Here is a 17,503-nt window from a genome sequence, read left to right on the forward strand (position 1 = left end):
AGAAAAGAAGTGAGTGTAAGGCAAAAAGGGTATGAGCAGAATTCTGTGTCTCTCCAGAAATAAGAGAGGAACATAGCATGTATTCTGTGCCACTGATGGGACAGGAAGTTTGACAGTTTATAAAACTTGGTCCAAATTATCCCAAGTACTCATTAGAAATAATAAAAAAAAAAGTGAACAATAATTGCCCATTTTAACAAAAATATCCCTCTCCCAAGCAGCTGAGATTTATAATAGTCACACACTGCCTTTTTCAGTCTAGACAGGCTACAGGAAAGAAGAGGGAATAAAGACAGCTCAGGACCAGGGCTAGCGTTTTAAAAAAGGGGCTAGGGACTATCTAAGGTTGCATACCTGGTCAGGTGAGTGCAAAACTCCAACCCAGGAGTATGTGATATCAACCTGTTCCTTTCCACTTTATCAAGCTCCCTTTTATTGATTCTGTTCACCCCAGTGAAAGGCACATGCCAGTTTCCTTCCTTCAGGGCCTGGCTCATCTGCTCCTCTTACAATAACGGTCAAGTGTCCAGGTAAGCTGGCTGATATTTTTGGCCACCAAAAACTGAGCAAAGATCCCTCCCGAGGGCAAGGAATGTGATTAAAAGATGCATAAGGCATGGTCCTTGCCCTCGAAAAGCTCTTGGTCTCTAAAGGGCTGCAGACATGCACCACAGGATCACAGAAGGTTATGAAGAGGCCGCGGGCAAAGAGTAGGGAGCTATAACCCCAGAGAGGGTGAGGCTTGAGCAGAATCTTGCAGGAGGTACCAGAGCTTATTGAGTAGACAAGAGGGAGAACCACAGACAGAGAGAAGAGCAACATGTGATGGCCCACAGGCGAGAAAGAAGCATGGAGCCACCAAGTGAGGTTCTTACAAATGAAAAGAAAATGTTAATGTATATTGTAAACAGAGAGGTGCTTTTTCAATCCAAGGCATTGCACCTTTATTTCAAAACTACTTACGCTACATAATCCTGCTCATCTTCCGCCTGAAAGTGATATGTTCTATTATCTAAAATAAAAAAAAAAAGAAAAATAAGTGAAACCTTAGAAAGCAGGGTACTTTCAGGTACAACACAGATTTCAGTTCCTGGGAGGAAAACCAGTAAAAGTAGAATTTTAATATTATTTTAGTTTTACACCATTATGTACCAGGTGCCTTGTGGATATTATTGCTAATCTTCACAAAAGCTCTATCTGTTTCTCATTTTACAGACCAAAAAACTGAGGCTCCAAGAGGTTCAGTGACTTACACAAGGTCACACAGCAATAAAACAGCTACATGATTCATTCTGTCAAGATTATTCTTCTTAAATGCAACAAGAATACAATAAAATAACCACAAATACCATGCATACATCTGGCATTGCTTTTGAATAAACAGTGAGGAGAGGGGAAGGTCTTATTTGATCCAAATGGATTTCCATAACCAACTGGAGAGTGCCAGCTAATCCAGTATTTTCTGTTTCATTTTCAATTCAACTGTTACTGTGTTGTTTTTTTTTTTAAAATCTCCTTTTCAGAAATGATTCATTTACTGTTCCCCATTTGTTCTGAGACTTAACCATGGGGTAGCCCCAACACCCCCAACACTAGACATACTATGCCCCAGATGTTGGGGCTGCTCTCTGGTTGAATCAGGTTGCAGGAAGAAAGGCTCAATCTCTGCTATCCATGTAAGGGAAGGAGTGGGAAGGAGTGACCTAACTTGGATACTTTGGGCTGGGTGTACATGAGGGAAGCTCTTTCTCAATATATTCAGGTCAAACTAACATATCCTGAGCACTTCCTGTGTGACTACTCTAGGCTAGGCAATCACACCCTTCGTCTCCCTTGGAGAGAGAGACAATGTGTATGTCAAAGAACACACCATGCTTAATATTACAGCTCATGGCTGTAATCCTAACACTTTGGGAGGTTGAGGCAGGAGGATTGCTTAAGCCTAGGAGTTCGAGACCAGCTTCAGCAACATACAGAGACCCTGCCTCTACAAAAAAATTAAAAATTAGCCAGATGTGGTGGCATGCACCTGTGGTCCCAGCTACTTGGGAGGCTGAAGCAGGAGGATCACTTGAGCCCAGGAGGTTGAGGCTGCAGTGAGCTGCGACTGAACCATTGCACTGCAGTCTGGGTGACAGAGTGAGACCCTGCCTCAAAACAAACAAACAAACAAACAAAAAACCCCAAAACAAAACAAAACAAAAAAGAACATGCCATGGGTGGCAGTGCCTGAGAGCTTTGGTTGAATCTCTGCTTTATTGCTGTGTGACCTTCTGTAGGTCACTGAACCTCTTGGAGTCTCAGTTTTTTCTTCTGTAAAATGGAAAACTGATAGGGCTTTCATGAGGATTAGCAATAATGTATATAAGGCACCTGGCACGTAATAGATGCTCTATAACTGCCAACTATTATTAATAACCTATAGATTCTCATAACTAGGGGTTCTTGGCTTTTTGAAGTCATGAAATAATTCCAAATTTTCGTATTTCTTTCTCATCAATAACTCAAGAAATCTCTTGGTCATGAAAATCACAGGGAATCTAAACTTCATACAGATGCTGCAGAATACAGTTTCAACTACCCCTAAAGAGCCTCATGACTGATTCTATCTTTTGGGTCAGGACTATTCACACAACTGCATCAGAAGGGTTTCAAAGGGCAAGAAAATATTTCTGTGCTTCTATACATAGATCATCCACTTTGGCTGTGGGTCTGCCTTGCTGGGCTGTGATAGAGAAGGAAGGATACTTAAGATTAGTGTTGCAGGATTTCAGGATATTCATGAGAGTCACTTCACTGGCACCGTCATCCTCTCTTTACAAAGAGGAGTCCTCTCAGCTACAGTGTGGGTCCGTAAGCACACCCATGGGAATCAGTACAAGCACAGGTAGCTAGCCTAAAGGAACATCTCCCCCCAACTCTTTACACACTGTGAGGGCACAGGCTATAACTGGCCGTAGGGTGGGTAGCTCATTACGCTCTCTCATCACACGAGAAAAGCAAACTCTGAAACATGGAGTAGAAGAGTGGCAGGGTGCAGTGCCATCAATTCATGGAGGCTGAAGGCAGTTCTGCTTGGAAGCAAGGAAATGATTTTTCCTTTAAGAGCTAGATTTTGCAGGGATATAACTCTGGGCAAATTCGTTGTACAGATATAGTGGCACATCTGCATTCCCAAGTCTACATCTGTGCTTCTTAACCACAGGTGCACATTAAAATCACCTAGCGGCTTTTTTTTTTTTTTTTTTAAACTATGTCTGGGCCTCATACCAACAACTATAATTCAGTAGATCTAAGACAGAAATGGGAATATACTAAGAAACATCTCTCCAAGGGGATAAAGCTGTGTACTCACAGTCAAGCATTGGTCTAGTTCAACGTACAAATTCTAGATTCTATTCCATTGCTGGTCAGATCTGACACTGCTATGCCTTGTCAACTGCAGGTGGGCTCAGTGGAAATTAAGACACCTGGGGCATCTTCCTAGAGCAGCACATGCAGGAATAACAAGAAACTGTTCCAATGCCAACTCTGAGGAGCCCTGCTTGGAAAAGCTGCTGACCTGGAGAATGGAAATGTGCAGGTGTCAGAAGCCACAATAACCAACTCAGAGAGAGAAAAAGGACTCACGTGATATCAGGTCAAAAGATTTTTTGTCTTCGGCATTAGGTTTTACTTGGCAGGTGAGAAGGTTCAACTTAGCTGGTTGCCTGTTAGACTGGAAGAAAAGAGAAAATGGAGAAGTTAAATGCAGCTCCACTCTCTTGTCTGCAGGTTCAGTGCCTTGCAGGGCAGGTATGCAGTTCATAAGGCCTGCTCAGTGGTACAAAAATACATTTCCAGCAAAGAAGAAACAGACAGCTGAGCATTGTTCCAAGTTTGCTGCAAGAAGACAGATCTGTTGATCTGTAGGTTTCTGCCCTCAAATATAAGCTGGTAAGTTTAGTAAAGTTTTATTTATCCCACTTGAATTCTGAATCTCATTAAAGACGGAAAAAAAATTAGGTGTCCTACTAAATGTCTTTAAACTGTGCATAAATATCCTGGTGATTTTTCAGAAGAGAATAAAAAAATAATCCACCTCACTTCCAATGAACAGTGGGCATGGTCCATGGAAATGCACCTTTCTGGAACCTACACATAACTAAGCACCAACAGTTGGCACTTTTAATGCTGTATCTTACTATGAAATGTAGCTGAGCTATATTTCATTTATTCATTCAAAATGACCCCAGTAATCAATCATCCCCAAATTGATCTCCCAGGTATCCATGGATTCAACAAATTTTGGTTGTGATGCAAAATTTACATTACTTCTCTCAGAAGTACAATGACAATTACTAGCTGTGAGGCAATGCTTAATGAACCCCAATATCTGGAGAGAGAAAATTTGATAAGGATTTCATATAACTTATCAGCAAATCTCTTGGTCACACATATAAAACAGACCCTATAGTATCTAGATAGTCACGCTAACTTAGGAAGTCTCACCACATATTCACACTGGTCAAAACACTCTCCTGCCTGCCCATGTTCAAGGTCACATGCTGGACAATGGCTGATACTAGGATCCCTCCTTCCTGCAGAAGCTGACCAAGGAATGAAATGTTTGAGTGCCTGGGCTGCGCTGCGCTCGAACACGAGAAGCCTGGAGAAATAAGCAATGGAACTCTTTAATTGGACCTATAACCCTGTTTCAATTGAGAGCTGTGGTTCTGAAAATCCTAGTACCAGGTGCATCTCCAGCTGAGGAATTAAAATTTTCAGGGAAAAGAGAGGGGGAGGGAGTTAGAGACAAGTCACATCAGTAAGCCTGAAACAACAGAGATGGCATACAATCAAGACACCTTCAATGACACACTGCCACCTCTTCTTCTAAATAATAGGCATTAAACAATTTCTATTTATCTTCCTGTGCTCTCTGGACCATTTTTCAAGATCTTTCTCCCTCTATGATTTCAATGAGATTAGACATAGAAAACAATGCCCTTTGTCCCATATCTATCTGTTCCAAAGCAAAGTGCTTTGGGGGAGGAAGTGAGAGACCCCAGGGGATTCCATGTTCAATGCATGTACCTTTGATTTAGAAATGGAACCAGAAGTCAAGTACAAGAGAATTTTGCCAAAGGGGAAACAGTGCTTGGGAAGATTCCTGTACTCCAGAACTTGTCACCAAACCTAGAAGGGGAGGCAGGAGCTTGTGGGCCTGCAAGTTTTTCTTAGAAAACAGCTGAAGAGCCAGACGAGGTGGCTCATGCCTGTAATCCCAGCACTTTGAAAGGCTGAGGTGGGTGGATCACCTGAGGTCGGGAGTTCGAGACCCGCCTGACCAACATGGAGAAACCCTGTCTCTACTAAAAATACAAAATTAGCCGGGTGTGGTGTCGGGTGCCTGTAATCTCAGCTACTCAGGAGGCTGAGGCAGGAGAATCGCTTCAACTTGGGAGGTGGAGGTTGCACTGAGCCGAGATCTCGCCACTGCACTCCAGCCTGGGCAACAAGAGTGAAACTCTATCTCAAAAAAAAAAAAAAAAAAAAAAAAACAAAAAACCCCGCTGAAGTGTTTGGGTTGCTAACAGCCTCAGACTCCAAAATCAGAATCTGTAGCCACGAAGCAGGCTTAGCTCACTGTAAAAAGAACTGTTAGTTCTACATCTCATCTTTTTGGATGCTGATAAAATTGCTGACTTTCTCATATAAATGACAATGGCTATGACCACCTGAAAAGGCAGCGACCCAGTTAATGGTGAGAACAACTCTTGCTACGATATTATGTTCCAATTTGGAAACCACATTTAAAGAAGGATGCAGAAAAGCTTGGGGAGATGAAGAGATGATTAAAAGGGTGGAAAATGGAAACTCTGAAGATGAGTTAAAGGCATTACTTAGTACAGAGGAGGGAAAGCTAGGGGGTGACTGAATGACCATCTTCAAGTATATGAAGGTTGTTATTGGGAAGGTTGGGCAGCTGTTTTCCATTAGCTCAGATGAAAAGAAATACACTCCAATTGTAGAAGATTTGGGCCAGAAATAAGGAAGAACTTCCCAAGCTTAAGTTGATTATGCATAATAAGAGGTTTCAGGTTTCTTAAGTAGAGAAGGACTGCCTTTGAAAAATTTAATAATTTTTAGGCTGACCAGGCGTGGTGGCTCACGCCTGTAATCCCAGCACTTTGGGAGGCTGAGGCAGGCGGATCACCTGAGGCCTGGGGTTCAAAACCAGCCTGGCCAACGTGGCGAAATCCCGTCGTCTCTACTGAAAATACAAAACTTAGCTAAGCATGACGGCGCATGCCTGTAATCTCAGCTACTCAGGAGGCTAAGGCAGGAGAATCACTTGAGCCTGACAGGTGGAGGCTGCTGTAAGCCAAAGTCACACCACTGCACTCTAGCCTGGGCAACAGGGTGACAGAGCAAGACACCATCTCAAAAAAATAAAAATATAGTAATTTTTAGACACTATTCACATTTGAATGTGACAGAAGGTTAACTTTATTTTTTAATTCTCCCAAAATCTAGATTTCTCCGGTGTTTCTGAACAATCTTACCAACAGGTACAACCAAGAGTAGATACAAATCTTAAAAAAAAAACAAAAAACAAACAACCATACACTCAGCTGAGTATTAACTGCATTCAGGCAAGTTAAACAGCACCATTTACCTCTCATTTCTTTCTTTTTCTTTCTCCTTTTTGTTTTTTTTGAGATAGGGTCTCGCTTTGTCGGCCAGGCTAGAGTGCAGTGGGGTGATCATAGATTACTGCAGTCTCAACCTCCTAGGCTCAAGTGATCCTCCCACCTCAGCCTCCCAAGTAGCTGGGACTATGGACGCACACCATCATGCCTGGTTATTATTATTATATTTTTGGTATTTTTAGCGGAGACAGTCTCTCCATGTTGCCTAGGCTGCTCTTAAACTCTTGAGCTCAAGTGATCTGTCTGCCTCAGCTGGGATTACAGGCGTGAGGCACCATGCTGGCCTCAGGTCTCAGCTATCATTTCTTTCTTTCTTTTCGTTTGGGGGTACATGTGAAATGTTTATTATGTAGGTAAACATGTGTCACAGGGGTTTGTTGTACGTATTATTTTATCACCCAGGTATTAGGACAAGTACCCAATAGTTAATCTTTTCTGCTCCTTTCCCTCCTCCCACCCTCCTTACCTCTCATTTCTAAGCACGCACTATTTCAAAGTATTTTGCTAATAAAAAATTTATATGGTGTAAGTCATTCCATGATTGACCCACAACTTCAGTGGTGATGACGTATGATGTTTATTCTCTTAGAAGTTTGTCAAATCTACCAGACTGACTTTTGCTACATTAACATGAACCGCATTTGACACAGGCACATCTTGCCTACACATAGTGCTCTTCTCCAAACTGAGCTGCCGGTGAGGCACTTGACAAATGGCCATCATCCCAAATGTGACTTTGAGGAGCCAAGTACGCATAAGTTTTGACTGTCTAAGCAGCTGACATACCCAGGGCTGAGCCCATGAATACGAGAGGGGAGTGTTATGTTCCACAGAAGTCCAAAAACCAAAGCATTTGAAGCACGGAAATCACTACAGTAATAATTGTAACTTCAGATGTTTGTGTAACTTTCCAAAATTTCAAAGCACTTTCTTGACATTTAGTACTAATTTATAGGTATATTGATTGGAGACTGTATAATCTTTCCTGGGATTTCAGCAGACTACAATTAAAGTAAAACTAAATGATTTACTCTGGGCTACACCACAGTGGAACAGTTTAGGAAATGCTTTCAAATTGTTTAAGTACAGGAGAGAAAAAAGAAAACAAAACAGAAGAGAAACTCTGGAAACGTCTATTTATCTATTGAGTCCTTGCTGTTGATTCCCATCCTGCTCAGAATAAACACACATCTGCGCCATGACCTCCAGGCACCAACCGCAGGCCCCTTCTTGCACTCAGCTCCTGTCACTCTGAGTTGTTCCTTTGGCTGAGGAGGGGCACTGGTCCCTCCTGCTGCTCACACACTCCTGCAGGCCCTCGGAGAGCTCCCTGCTCACTCCCTGCAGGACTCTCATCAATCAGCACCTCCTCAGAGGGGGCGGTACCTGGCCTGACCACCTCCCCATGATGTTCCATTTTTGTACACCCTGTTGTATTTTCTTTCTGGCTCTTAACACTCCTTATTTGCTTCTCACTAAGGACACACACATTTTTCTCATTAAAATGTGCTTGGCACACATCAGGTACTAGCAAGACCATGGCTCATGGCAGCCTTGACCTCCCAGGCTGAAGTGATTGTCCTACCTTAGCCTTCCTAGTAACTGGTACTATATGCGCATGCCACCACACGAGGCTAATTTAAAAAATATGTATTTTTTAGAGACAGGATTTCACTCTGTTGCCCAGGCTGGAATGCAGTGGTGCAATCATGGCTCACTGCAGCCTTGAACTCCTGGGCTCAAGGCATCCTCCTGCCTTAGCCTGCCAAGTAGCTGGGACTACAGGCATGCCTCACCATGCTTGACTAATTTTTTAAATTTTTGTAAAGATGGGATCTTGCTTTGTTGCCCAGGCTGATCTTAAACTCCCGGCCTCAACCGATCCTCCTGCCTCAGCCTCTCAAAGTGCTGGGATTATAGCCAGGTACCACCGTGCCCAGCCCTCAATAAATATTTACTAAATTAATGACTACATTCCAGGCATCTTATGTCATATACTATCTCATGTACTACCTGTGAGGGAAGTCTTTAGTTTCTTTTACTAAGTGAAGAAATGAAGGCACAGAAAGGTTAAGTAGCATTCCTTAGCTCTCCCGGTAAGAAAATGGTTTGGATGGGTCAGAGCCCCCACTCCTTCTCTTCTGCGGTCACTCTGCAGTCCAGCCTGGAAAGAAAGTAATCTGATATAGCTCAGGGAATAACAGCTGGATGCCCAGCACACAAGAACATTTCCTCCTGATTACAGTAAGGGTTAGAGGTCAATGAAGCAAAAGCTCCAAAGATTAATTTCTATTTTAATATCTTCTTGGGTTATCTGACTCTCCTCTAAGTACTTACTTTCATAATTGAGGAAAAGAGAAATTTTAGAAGCCACTTTGAAATTCCTACTTACTCATTCGTCATATATTTATTAAGCCTCTACCACATTCCAAGCACATCTGAAAAACACACGGTCCATGCCATTAAACATCTGTGGAAACAGACTTGATTACGTATGGGGGCCCAGGAAGCCCAGGGACCTGAGCTCAAGGGTGTGCACCAAAGATGTAGGCAAGGTTCCACACAGGCAGCCTCAACCTTCAGAGAGGACTTGGAGGAGGGAACACGGACAAACTGGGAAGTGTGACAAGCAGGTCCAAAGGCCTGGGGCATAGGAGGGGACAAGCTGCAGGAGGTGACACTGAGCACACAGGAAGGGAGACTCTGCATGTGACACTAAGAAACTCACATTCCTATCCATGACTCTGGCAATCTACTGGAGAAAGCAGAGTGACCAGTTAGATCTCTATTTCACGGTGGGGTGAGGGTGGGGGGTTGGTGGGAAAGGTAGAGGAGGCAGAGAGAGGCTGAGAGAGTAAGGAAGGTGAGCAATGAAATGAGGGGGGCCTGAATTAGAGCTATGTACGGTAGTGGTGCTGGTGGCCAGAGGATTAAGACAGCTAGAAAAGGAGACTTTTAATGCATCATTCCACAAGTAACCATTACCTAGTATGTGAATTATTCAGTGCAGGAATTTGAATGGTGAGTGGAGGAACACATTGTTCCTGAAGGCTCTCTTGAGCAGCATCTATTTCAAAAGCTACAAGAGCTTCTCTAAATATAGTTATGACACTTTTCAAAACTGACGATTCTACAACTCTGTTCCTTCAAACTCTGAGACTTGTCCTTTTATAGGTTTTACTTCTCATTAAAATAAAACACATTCATAGAAGAAAATGAGACAGAGATAGTACAAAGAAGAAACCAAACATTAGTTGTTAGAATCTCACTTTCACATGCAGCAATAATCACTGTTAATACCTTAATTTTACCAAGATGTGTGTGTGAGATGTCTGTTTTTTTTTTTTTTTGACATATGGTGGTTCAACTTGTATATACTATTTTGTAAACTGTTTTTCCCAATTAACAATATACACAGATGCCTTCATTTTACACACCCCTCTCCTACACACCCTCAGACAAAAGGCAAACCTATTCAAGTTTTTGATTTTTGAAAATGTTTCAATCAGGGAAGCTCTGGGTACATTTCATGAAGAGAAGTGATGAAGATATCCCTCTGACATAATAGAAAGTGGCTGTTTAGCTAGGAAAATCATCAAATATGTAAGTAGAAATGCATGCAGAAACAGAATGAGTCAATTCCAATTAATGTTTCTGTGTTTCCTAAAAGAAAATAAACACCACACATTTGTCTTTAGACAGCTTAGTGTGCCCCATGGTTCCAGTGTTTTTGCTGGATGTGTAAAGTTGTTAGCACAGACATATTTCTCAGTTAGCAGAAAACAGCTGCTACTGGAATTAGTACCCAGAAGTGAAATTATTTCCTCCCATCATCTTACTGAATTGCTCTGCTTTACAAACAAGAAGTGAACATCATTAATTACCTGGAAAATAGGCCTGACCCAGCCAGGATGAGGCGGACACGTGGAAAGAGGTAAAAATAAAATGACAAAGCTCTCTTCACTTCCTATGCTAGTGTCTGAAAACAGAGCTGCTCAGACCATTATGGTCATTTCGAAGTTTTCATTCAATACATATTTTTTTAGACACCTGCTGTGCCCTACAGGGACATATATTTTTGGCATAAAATCAATAACCACAACCCTGGTAAGAAATTAAGGTACATGCTGAACACTTACCACTGCAGAGAGATCTTATCTCCAGAATTTTAGCAATCAAGACTATTGGCTTTTGGCCTTCCAAACAGATAAAAGGTAACAATTTTTAAAAAAACTGAGTACCTAAACTGCCAGATACGTTATATGAATTCTATTATTTATTTTTTGCAATGACTCTATGAGTTAGGGACTGTTCCCAAACCCATTTCATAAATGAGGTAACCAAGGATCAGGAAGGTGAAGTAAACTAACCTGTTTTACAAAAAGTAAAAGGCAAAGCTGAATTCTGAACAAATCTCTTCTCACTTATCACACTGTTTCCCTGTCAAGCCAAGCCCTTGGAAAACTTACAAAGTCAGTCAAAATACAGCTTTACTGTTTTGCCTTTTCTGGTTCTTACTGCCCTTAAATGGCCAGTTCCCTCATTTTCCCTCCAGATGCACATTCCAAACTCCAAACTTCTTACTCTGTGGCCACAACTAAAGCTCTCACATCCCCTGTGTGATCCTTCAGACAGGGAAAAAGATAAGTAGCGATTATCTAACTGAAGTAATTCATTCTAGAGTAGATGACTGAATTCCCTTAACCCTCCCAACCATTTTATTAATTTTTTTGTCAAACATTTATCACTGCATCTCCCAATCATTTTAATAAAGGGACTCATTTCCAGTTGGCAGAATGTATGTATATGTGAGAAAGAAATATCTGAAAATGGAGATCTCCAAGAAAATGTTTTTTTATTGCAGCAAGGAATTGGTTACCTTACTTTTGAGAGGATGTTCCACTCAAATCAACATTAAACAATCAATGCTACAATGCAAATAGAAAAAAAGAGCTTACTGGGGCTCCTGCTAAGACGTGGGGCTGATGTTACTGCATCCAATGAATGTGCTAGATAGTCATCCATGCAGGCATTTCTGCAAATATGTATTGAGTACCTACTATTTGATAGTATATAGAGTTTGGGCCAATACAGGAAGAATTTTTAAATTCACATTTCCTATTAATTACAGTAGCCACTTTATGTCATGCTATCCAAAAAGGGTACATAAAACAAAAACCTTCAGACTTGGAATATTTGTATAAAATGCATTAATTTGATAGTAAAACATCTGAGCTATGGCATATGTTTTTTTCTTTTTTTTAGATGGAGTCTCGCTCTGTTGTCCAGGCTGGAGTACAGTGGTGCGATCTTGGCTTACTGCAACCTCTGCCTCCTGGGTTCAAGCGATTCTCCTGCCTCAGCCTCCCAAGTAGCTGGGATTTCAGGCACGCGCCACCACACCCGGCTACTTTTTTGTACTTTTAGTAGAGACGGGGTTTCACCATGTTGGCCAGGCTGTTCTTGAACTCATGACCTCGTGAATGGCTGAGACAAAATGTGTTTGAGGCTTTTATTAGCCTCACGCAGAAAGGGCAGTCTTTAAAGCGAGGGCATCATCATGTTGATGAGAACACAGCATTTACTCATGCTGGGCTCCATGCCATGTGTTTTACATATACTTGCTCACTTAATTCTCGTAACCACCCTACAACTAAGTACCACTATTATTACTATTTGACAGATGTGGAAAATAAGGCACCAAAAGGTTAACTCAGCCTTAAGGTCACAGTTGTTAACAACAGAACATTAGGTTGAAGTAAAACTTTTTTTTTTTTTTTTTTGAGATGGGGTCTCATTCTGTCGCCCCGGGTGGGGTACGGTGGTGTGATCTCAGCTCATTGCAACCTCTGCCACATGGGCTTCAGTGATTCTCCTGCCTGAGCCTCCCAAGGAGCTGGTACAACAGGCATGTGCCACCACACCTGGCTAAGTTTTGTGTTTTTTTTTTTTTTTTGTAGAGATGGGGTTTTGCCACATAGCCCAGGCTGGTCTCGAAGTCCTGGACTTAAGCCTCAGACTCCCAAAGTGCTGGGATTACAGGTGAGAGCCAATGCACCTGGCCTAAAACATTTTTAAGAAATCTATTATTTCTTATATTAGGAATGTGGGCAGGAGGTAACATCACAGCTGATGTCAAACTGCAGGTTCCTTGGTTTTATACCTTCAAATTTGTAAATCAAGACTTTAAAAAAGCCTTTTTACCCCTTAGTAAAAGTAAAAAAAAACCTTTTTACCCCTTAGCATATACCTTCGTATATGCTAAGGCCTTTGTATATGCTAAGGACCAACAGCATATACTCTAACCAAACAGTCACACTTTCTAAATTTGTGAGCTCTAAATTTGTGAGCCTGGGTTTAACTGGCTCCAAAGTTCACCCTCTTACAACTGACAGTGCTGCTTTCTAATCTGTTGGAGCGAAGAAAAATATTCTCATTCTCTCTTTTCAGTGACAATGAGAGTAAAGATGTGGAATCAGAGGACAGCTAAGGAGAGCTCTGAAGGCCAGTAACAGAAACAAGGTTACTGAATACATTAATGGCAAAGAAGAGAGCAATCCATTTTGCAGGTCTCTTCCTGTTTCCTGTATGTGCTTTCAGTGCTTCTTTTAAAGCCCTGGCAGCTGAATGTTATCTTCAGGGCTCTGGATAGGGCAAGAAAACAACAGACCTTAGATCTAAAGATCCAAAGGAAAGGGAGAAGAGACACATCCAATTCTTGCTTTAGTGAAATGCCATGGAAGGTGACAGAGCTGCTGTTAATCCCTAACAGGCAGAAATTAAATTTCTATGAGAGAAGTACCCCAAATGGGCTCTGTAAAGTACACTGAGTAGTAATGAAAATAGCAATACAAAAGAATTCCAACAGCCAGGTGCGGCAGCTCACGTCTGTAATCCCAGAACTTTGGGAAGCTGAGGTGGGCAGATCACTTGAAGTCAGGAATTTGAGACCAGCCTGGCCAACATGGTGAAACCCCGTCTCTACTAAAAATACTAAAAATTAGCTGGCTGTGGTGGCGCATGCCTGTAGTCCCAGCTACTCAGGAGGCTGTGACATGAGAATTGCTTGAGCCCAGGGAGCCAAGATGGTGCCACTGCACTCCAAAGGGAAATGCTGTCTCAAAAAAAAAAAAAAAAAAAAAATCCAATAAACTACAGTTTAAAATGGGGATAGTTATACATTAGAGAAGTAGTATAATAATAGCTGACATTCATTGAGCACTAATTCTGCCCTACATTCTGTTCTAATTATTTATAACCAATAAACTCATTTAATCTTGACAATCACTTACAAATTAGGCCTTATTAATAGCCCCATTTTATTTAGATGGAAAATCCTCGCTAGAGATTCAGTGTCAGGGTTGAAATTCAAGTCTATGCAGTCTGGCTCCAGGGTTCCAGATGCTGTGATCCTACTTCAGCTCACTGAGATGACAACAGCTATTAAGTTTAAGGAACACTTATTGCGGTCCAGGCTCTGCAAAGCTTTAAATGCATTATCTTATTTAATTCTCACAACATGGAAAACAGGTACTGTTATTCTGTTTCACAGATTAGTACAAGTTAAGTAGCTTAATAAAAGGCACAGACAATAAGATCCTGAATGGGCATTTACTGCAGATGGACTCAAAAGGATGTGGTCTGACTCTCCCCCTGTTCAAAATGATCAGCCCATCAAGCAGGTGGACACACACACACATTATCCACCTAAGAGGTGGAACCTCTAAAGAGGCCAGCTGGATTTCCAACCCTTTTGAGTAAAACACCAGACCTTGATGAACTTCCGTGTGCTATTAAAAATACTGTTGGTGTTGGCTGATGGAGAAAAAAATGACAATAAATTTAATAATCGCTGTAAGTGTTAATCATAAGGGCATCTGAAGACATCTGAAAGATGTAATGTATTATTAAGGCAGTTTCAGATTCAAATATAAATTCTTAGAACACTTGCATTATCTTCATGACAAGTACTCCTCCTTCTCCTCCCTTCCCGGAATCCCTTACGGCCTTCTCTACCCTAAGACCCCTGACTAATTCAAGGAGTATCAAGGTAAGGCCAAGGTAAGGAGTTCCACTGCAAAGAACTGTTATTCACGAAACTTTCAAAGACCTAACAACAATCTGGCATCTGAGGAAAAAAAAACCCTATGATACAGTAGAAAGAGTACAGGCTTTAAGGCTAGAAAATTGGTCCAGCTATTTACAAACTTCATGACCCTGAGCATGGAATTTAACCTCTCTGAGCTTCATCTATAAAATGCAGTCTCATTAGAAAAGTATTTACTGAGCACTAAGTACACGTCAGGCAATGTGTTAGGTACTGAAAATTCAAAGATGAGTAACATGCGGTCCCTACCTCCTAGGAATTTCCAGCATGGTGAGAAATGAAGATAGTGATGCCTATCTTGCAGGGCCATCTTGAAGATGAAGTGCAGGGTGCATTCTAAGTGCTGCATAAATGGCAGTTCTCTTTCTTTCTACAACCCATTATTTAAACAGAATGTGACACTGTGGTTAATTCATGGAGCAGGGTTTTTGAAGAACATAGCTGCTTATACTTTTGAAATTGATTTTTCAAGATTACTACAATAAATATGTCAACTATAATTCTTACACTTTCTGTTGTAATTTGTTTTATGATATTTATTTATACTATAATGCTTTTAGTTAGAAAAAGCAAACAATTCAAAACTATAGAAATTACAATAGTTTAGTGGCTTCATATAAGCTTTCTACTTGAGTTTTGAGGCTGAGTAAAACTTTTTTTTCTTGAGACAGGGCCTGGCTCTGTCGCCCAGGCTGGAGTGCAGTGGCGCAATCTTGGCTCACTGCGGCCTCTGCCTCCCAGGTTCAAGCCATCCTCCCACTTCACAGCCTCCCGAGTAGCTGGGAATACAGGTGTGCACCATCATGCCCAGCTAATTTTTGCATTTTTATTTTGTAGAGATAGGGTTTCTCCACGTTGCCCAGGCTGGTCTCGAAACCTGGGCCCAAATTGAGGCATGAGCGGATTACAGGCATGAGCCACCATGCCTGGCCTGAGGCTAACTGAAATGTTTGCCAAAGATTTGTTGGAACTGGTATTTTGAAATGAAAGCATCTTATACTATGTTTAGAACATACTAGATGGTCCATAGTTGGAAGCTGCTATTATCAATATTACTACTGTTATAGCACATTCAGAGATTCACACTGAATTTGGTTCCCACAGTGCTGCATTACTTTGAATAGTTGGTAAAAAAAATTTTTTGTCTTAACAGATACATGAAAAGCAAAGAATTTATGAATGAAATCTTCTAAGGATGGGCTGCCAATTTTTCAGGTGTACACAGAAATGTATTTCTCCTTAGAATAGTAAGCTGGGGAGATGAATCACCTCTGGTGCAGACCTTGCTTGGGTGGCCAAGCCAACAAACCCTGCACCATTAATCTAAATGCATACTTGGCCTTCTCCTGAATCACTTTGATAAGAACAATTTGCAAAGGTGACAGTGATGAGGGCCTTCAAACCAAAGAATTTCCATGTGTCCCAAACACCTCAAGTTTTCTCACAACAAAAGCTCTTATCCCCACTTTTTCAAAGAAGCCCTCTATGTTTTTCTCAGAAAACTGCTGGCCTTGATTTTCAATCTAATTGTAATCAATGGTGTTTGCAAAGTCAGGAAAAGCCAGCTAAAACTGGCTAGAGACCTTTCTGTGGGAGCAGCAATGTGATTATGAGTGATGTAACTGGCAGCAAAAAAGGTCTGGGCCAAAGCCAGTGAAAAGTGGGGAACAGAATAGCACAAATCAGCAGGAGGGAATCAGAAGTTAGGAGAGTAAGCCATTTCCCTCCAGGCTGCTCTGAGGGCAGGAGAGTGCTGATGTTTGTAGCAGGAGGGTTTGCTTGTCAACAGATTTCAGTATTGTCAGCAACATCCAATAAACTAACGGTAATAGCAGTAATAAGTATTAACAGAATGGCCACACATGGCATGTTATCTCACTGAATCCTCATATAATCTTTATGTGTTAAATACTTTTCACAAGGTCACAAAGTAAATGGCAAAGTTGGCATTCAGACTCACATCAGACAGATGCCATAGTCCATTATCTTAGCCACTGAACAATGTGGGTGATGTGATGAGACCTGTTAATTCAAGCCTTAAGAATGCATATAAACAGTTGGTTTGGCCACAACAATGTGTTTTGGCAGGAATAAAATCAGGAGGGGGAAGGGAACTTATTTTTAGCAAATTGCCCAAGGTCATATAACCACTAAGCAGTGCCACTGATTCACTTCATCAACTATATGATCTCCCATCACTCTGCACTGCCTTCCACAGCAGATTCCTAAGAAAAGCAAATAGATACAACATGATAAAACCATCATATAACTTCTCAAAATGCCTAGTGAGGACTGTTACAGCCTCACAAATCCAAGGGGAGAGCTCTGCAGCAGAAGGTAAAGAGAGTTAGGGTACACATGGTAACTCTGGCCAGGTGCAGTGGCTCATGCCTGTAATCCCAGCACTTTGGGAGGCCGAGGCGGGTGGATCACTTAAGCTCAGGAGTTTGAGACCAGCTGGGCAACATAGCAAAACCCCTACCTCTACAAAAAAATACCAAAATTAGCTGGGCGTGGTGAAGTGTGCCTGCATTCCCAGGTACTTAGGAGGCTGAGATGGGAGGATGGCTTGGGCCCAGGATGCAGAGGTTGCAGTAAGCCGAGATTGTGCTACTGCACTCCAGCCTGGGCGACAGAGCGAGACCCTGTCTCAAACAAAACAAAATGAAACAAAACAAAACAAAAACATGGTAACTGACTA

General features: G+C 41.7%; 1 protein-coding gene across 18 annotated transcripts in view; it reads right to left on the reverse strand.

The window, feature by feature from the left end:
- The window catches only part of ASAP1 (ArfGAP with SH3 domain, ankyrin repeat and PH domain 1), a 389,931-nt gene that overhangs the window by 80,224 nt on the left and 292,204 nt on the right, over positions 1 to 17,503 (reverse strand). For all 18 annotated transcript variants that reach the window (XM_024251018.3, XM_024251022.3, XM_063726810.1 and 15 more), the window contains 2 exons: positions 3,631 to 3,718; positions 964 to 1,012 (listed from right to left, as the gene is read on the reverse strand). In XM_024251018.3, the coding sequence (XP_024106786.3) occupies positions 964 to 1,012; positions 3,631 to 3,718 (137 nt within the window). The remainder of the gene's footprint in view (positions 1 to 963; positions 1,013 to 3,630; positions 3,719 to 17,503) is intronic.

Source organism: Pongo abelii, chromosome 7 (genome assembly GCF_028885655.2).
Source record: "Pongo abelii isolate AG06213 chromosome 7, NHGRI_mPonAbe1-v2.0_pri, whole genome shotgun sequence".
In the NCBI taxonomy this organism is placed as follows: Eukaryota; Metazoa; Chordata; class Mammalia; order Primates; family Hominidae; genus Pongo; species Pongo abelii.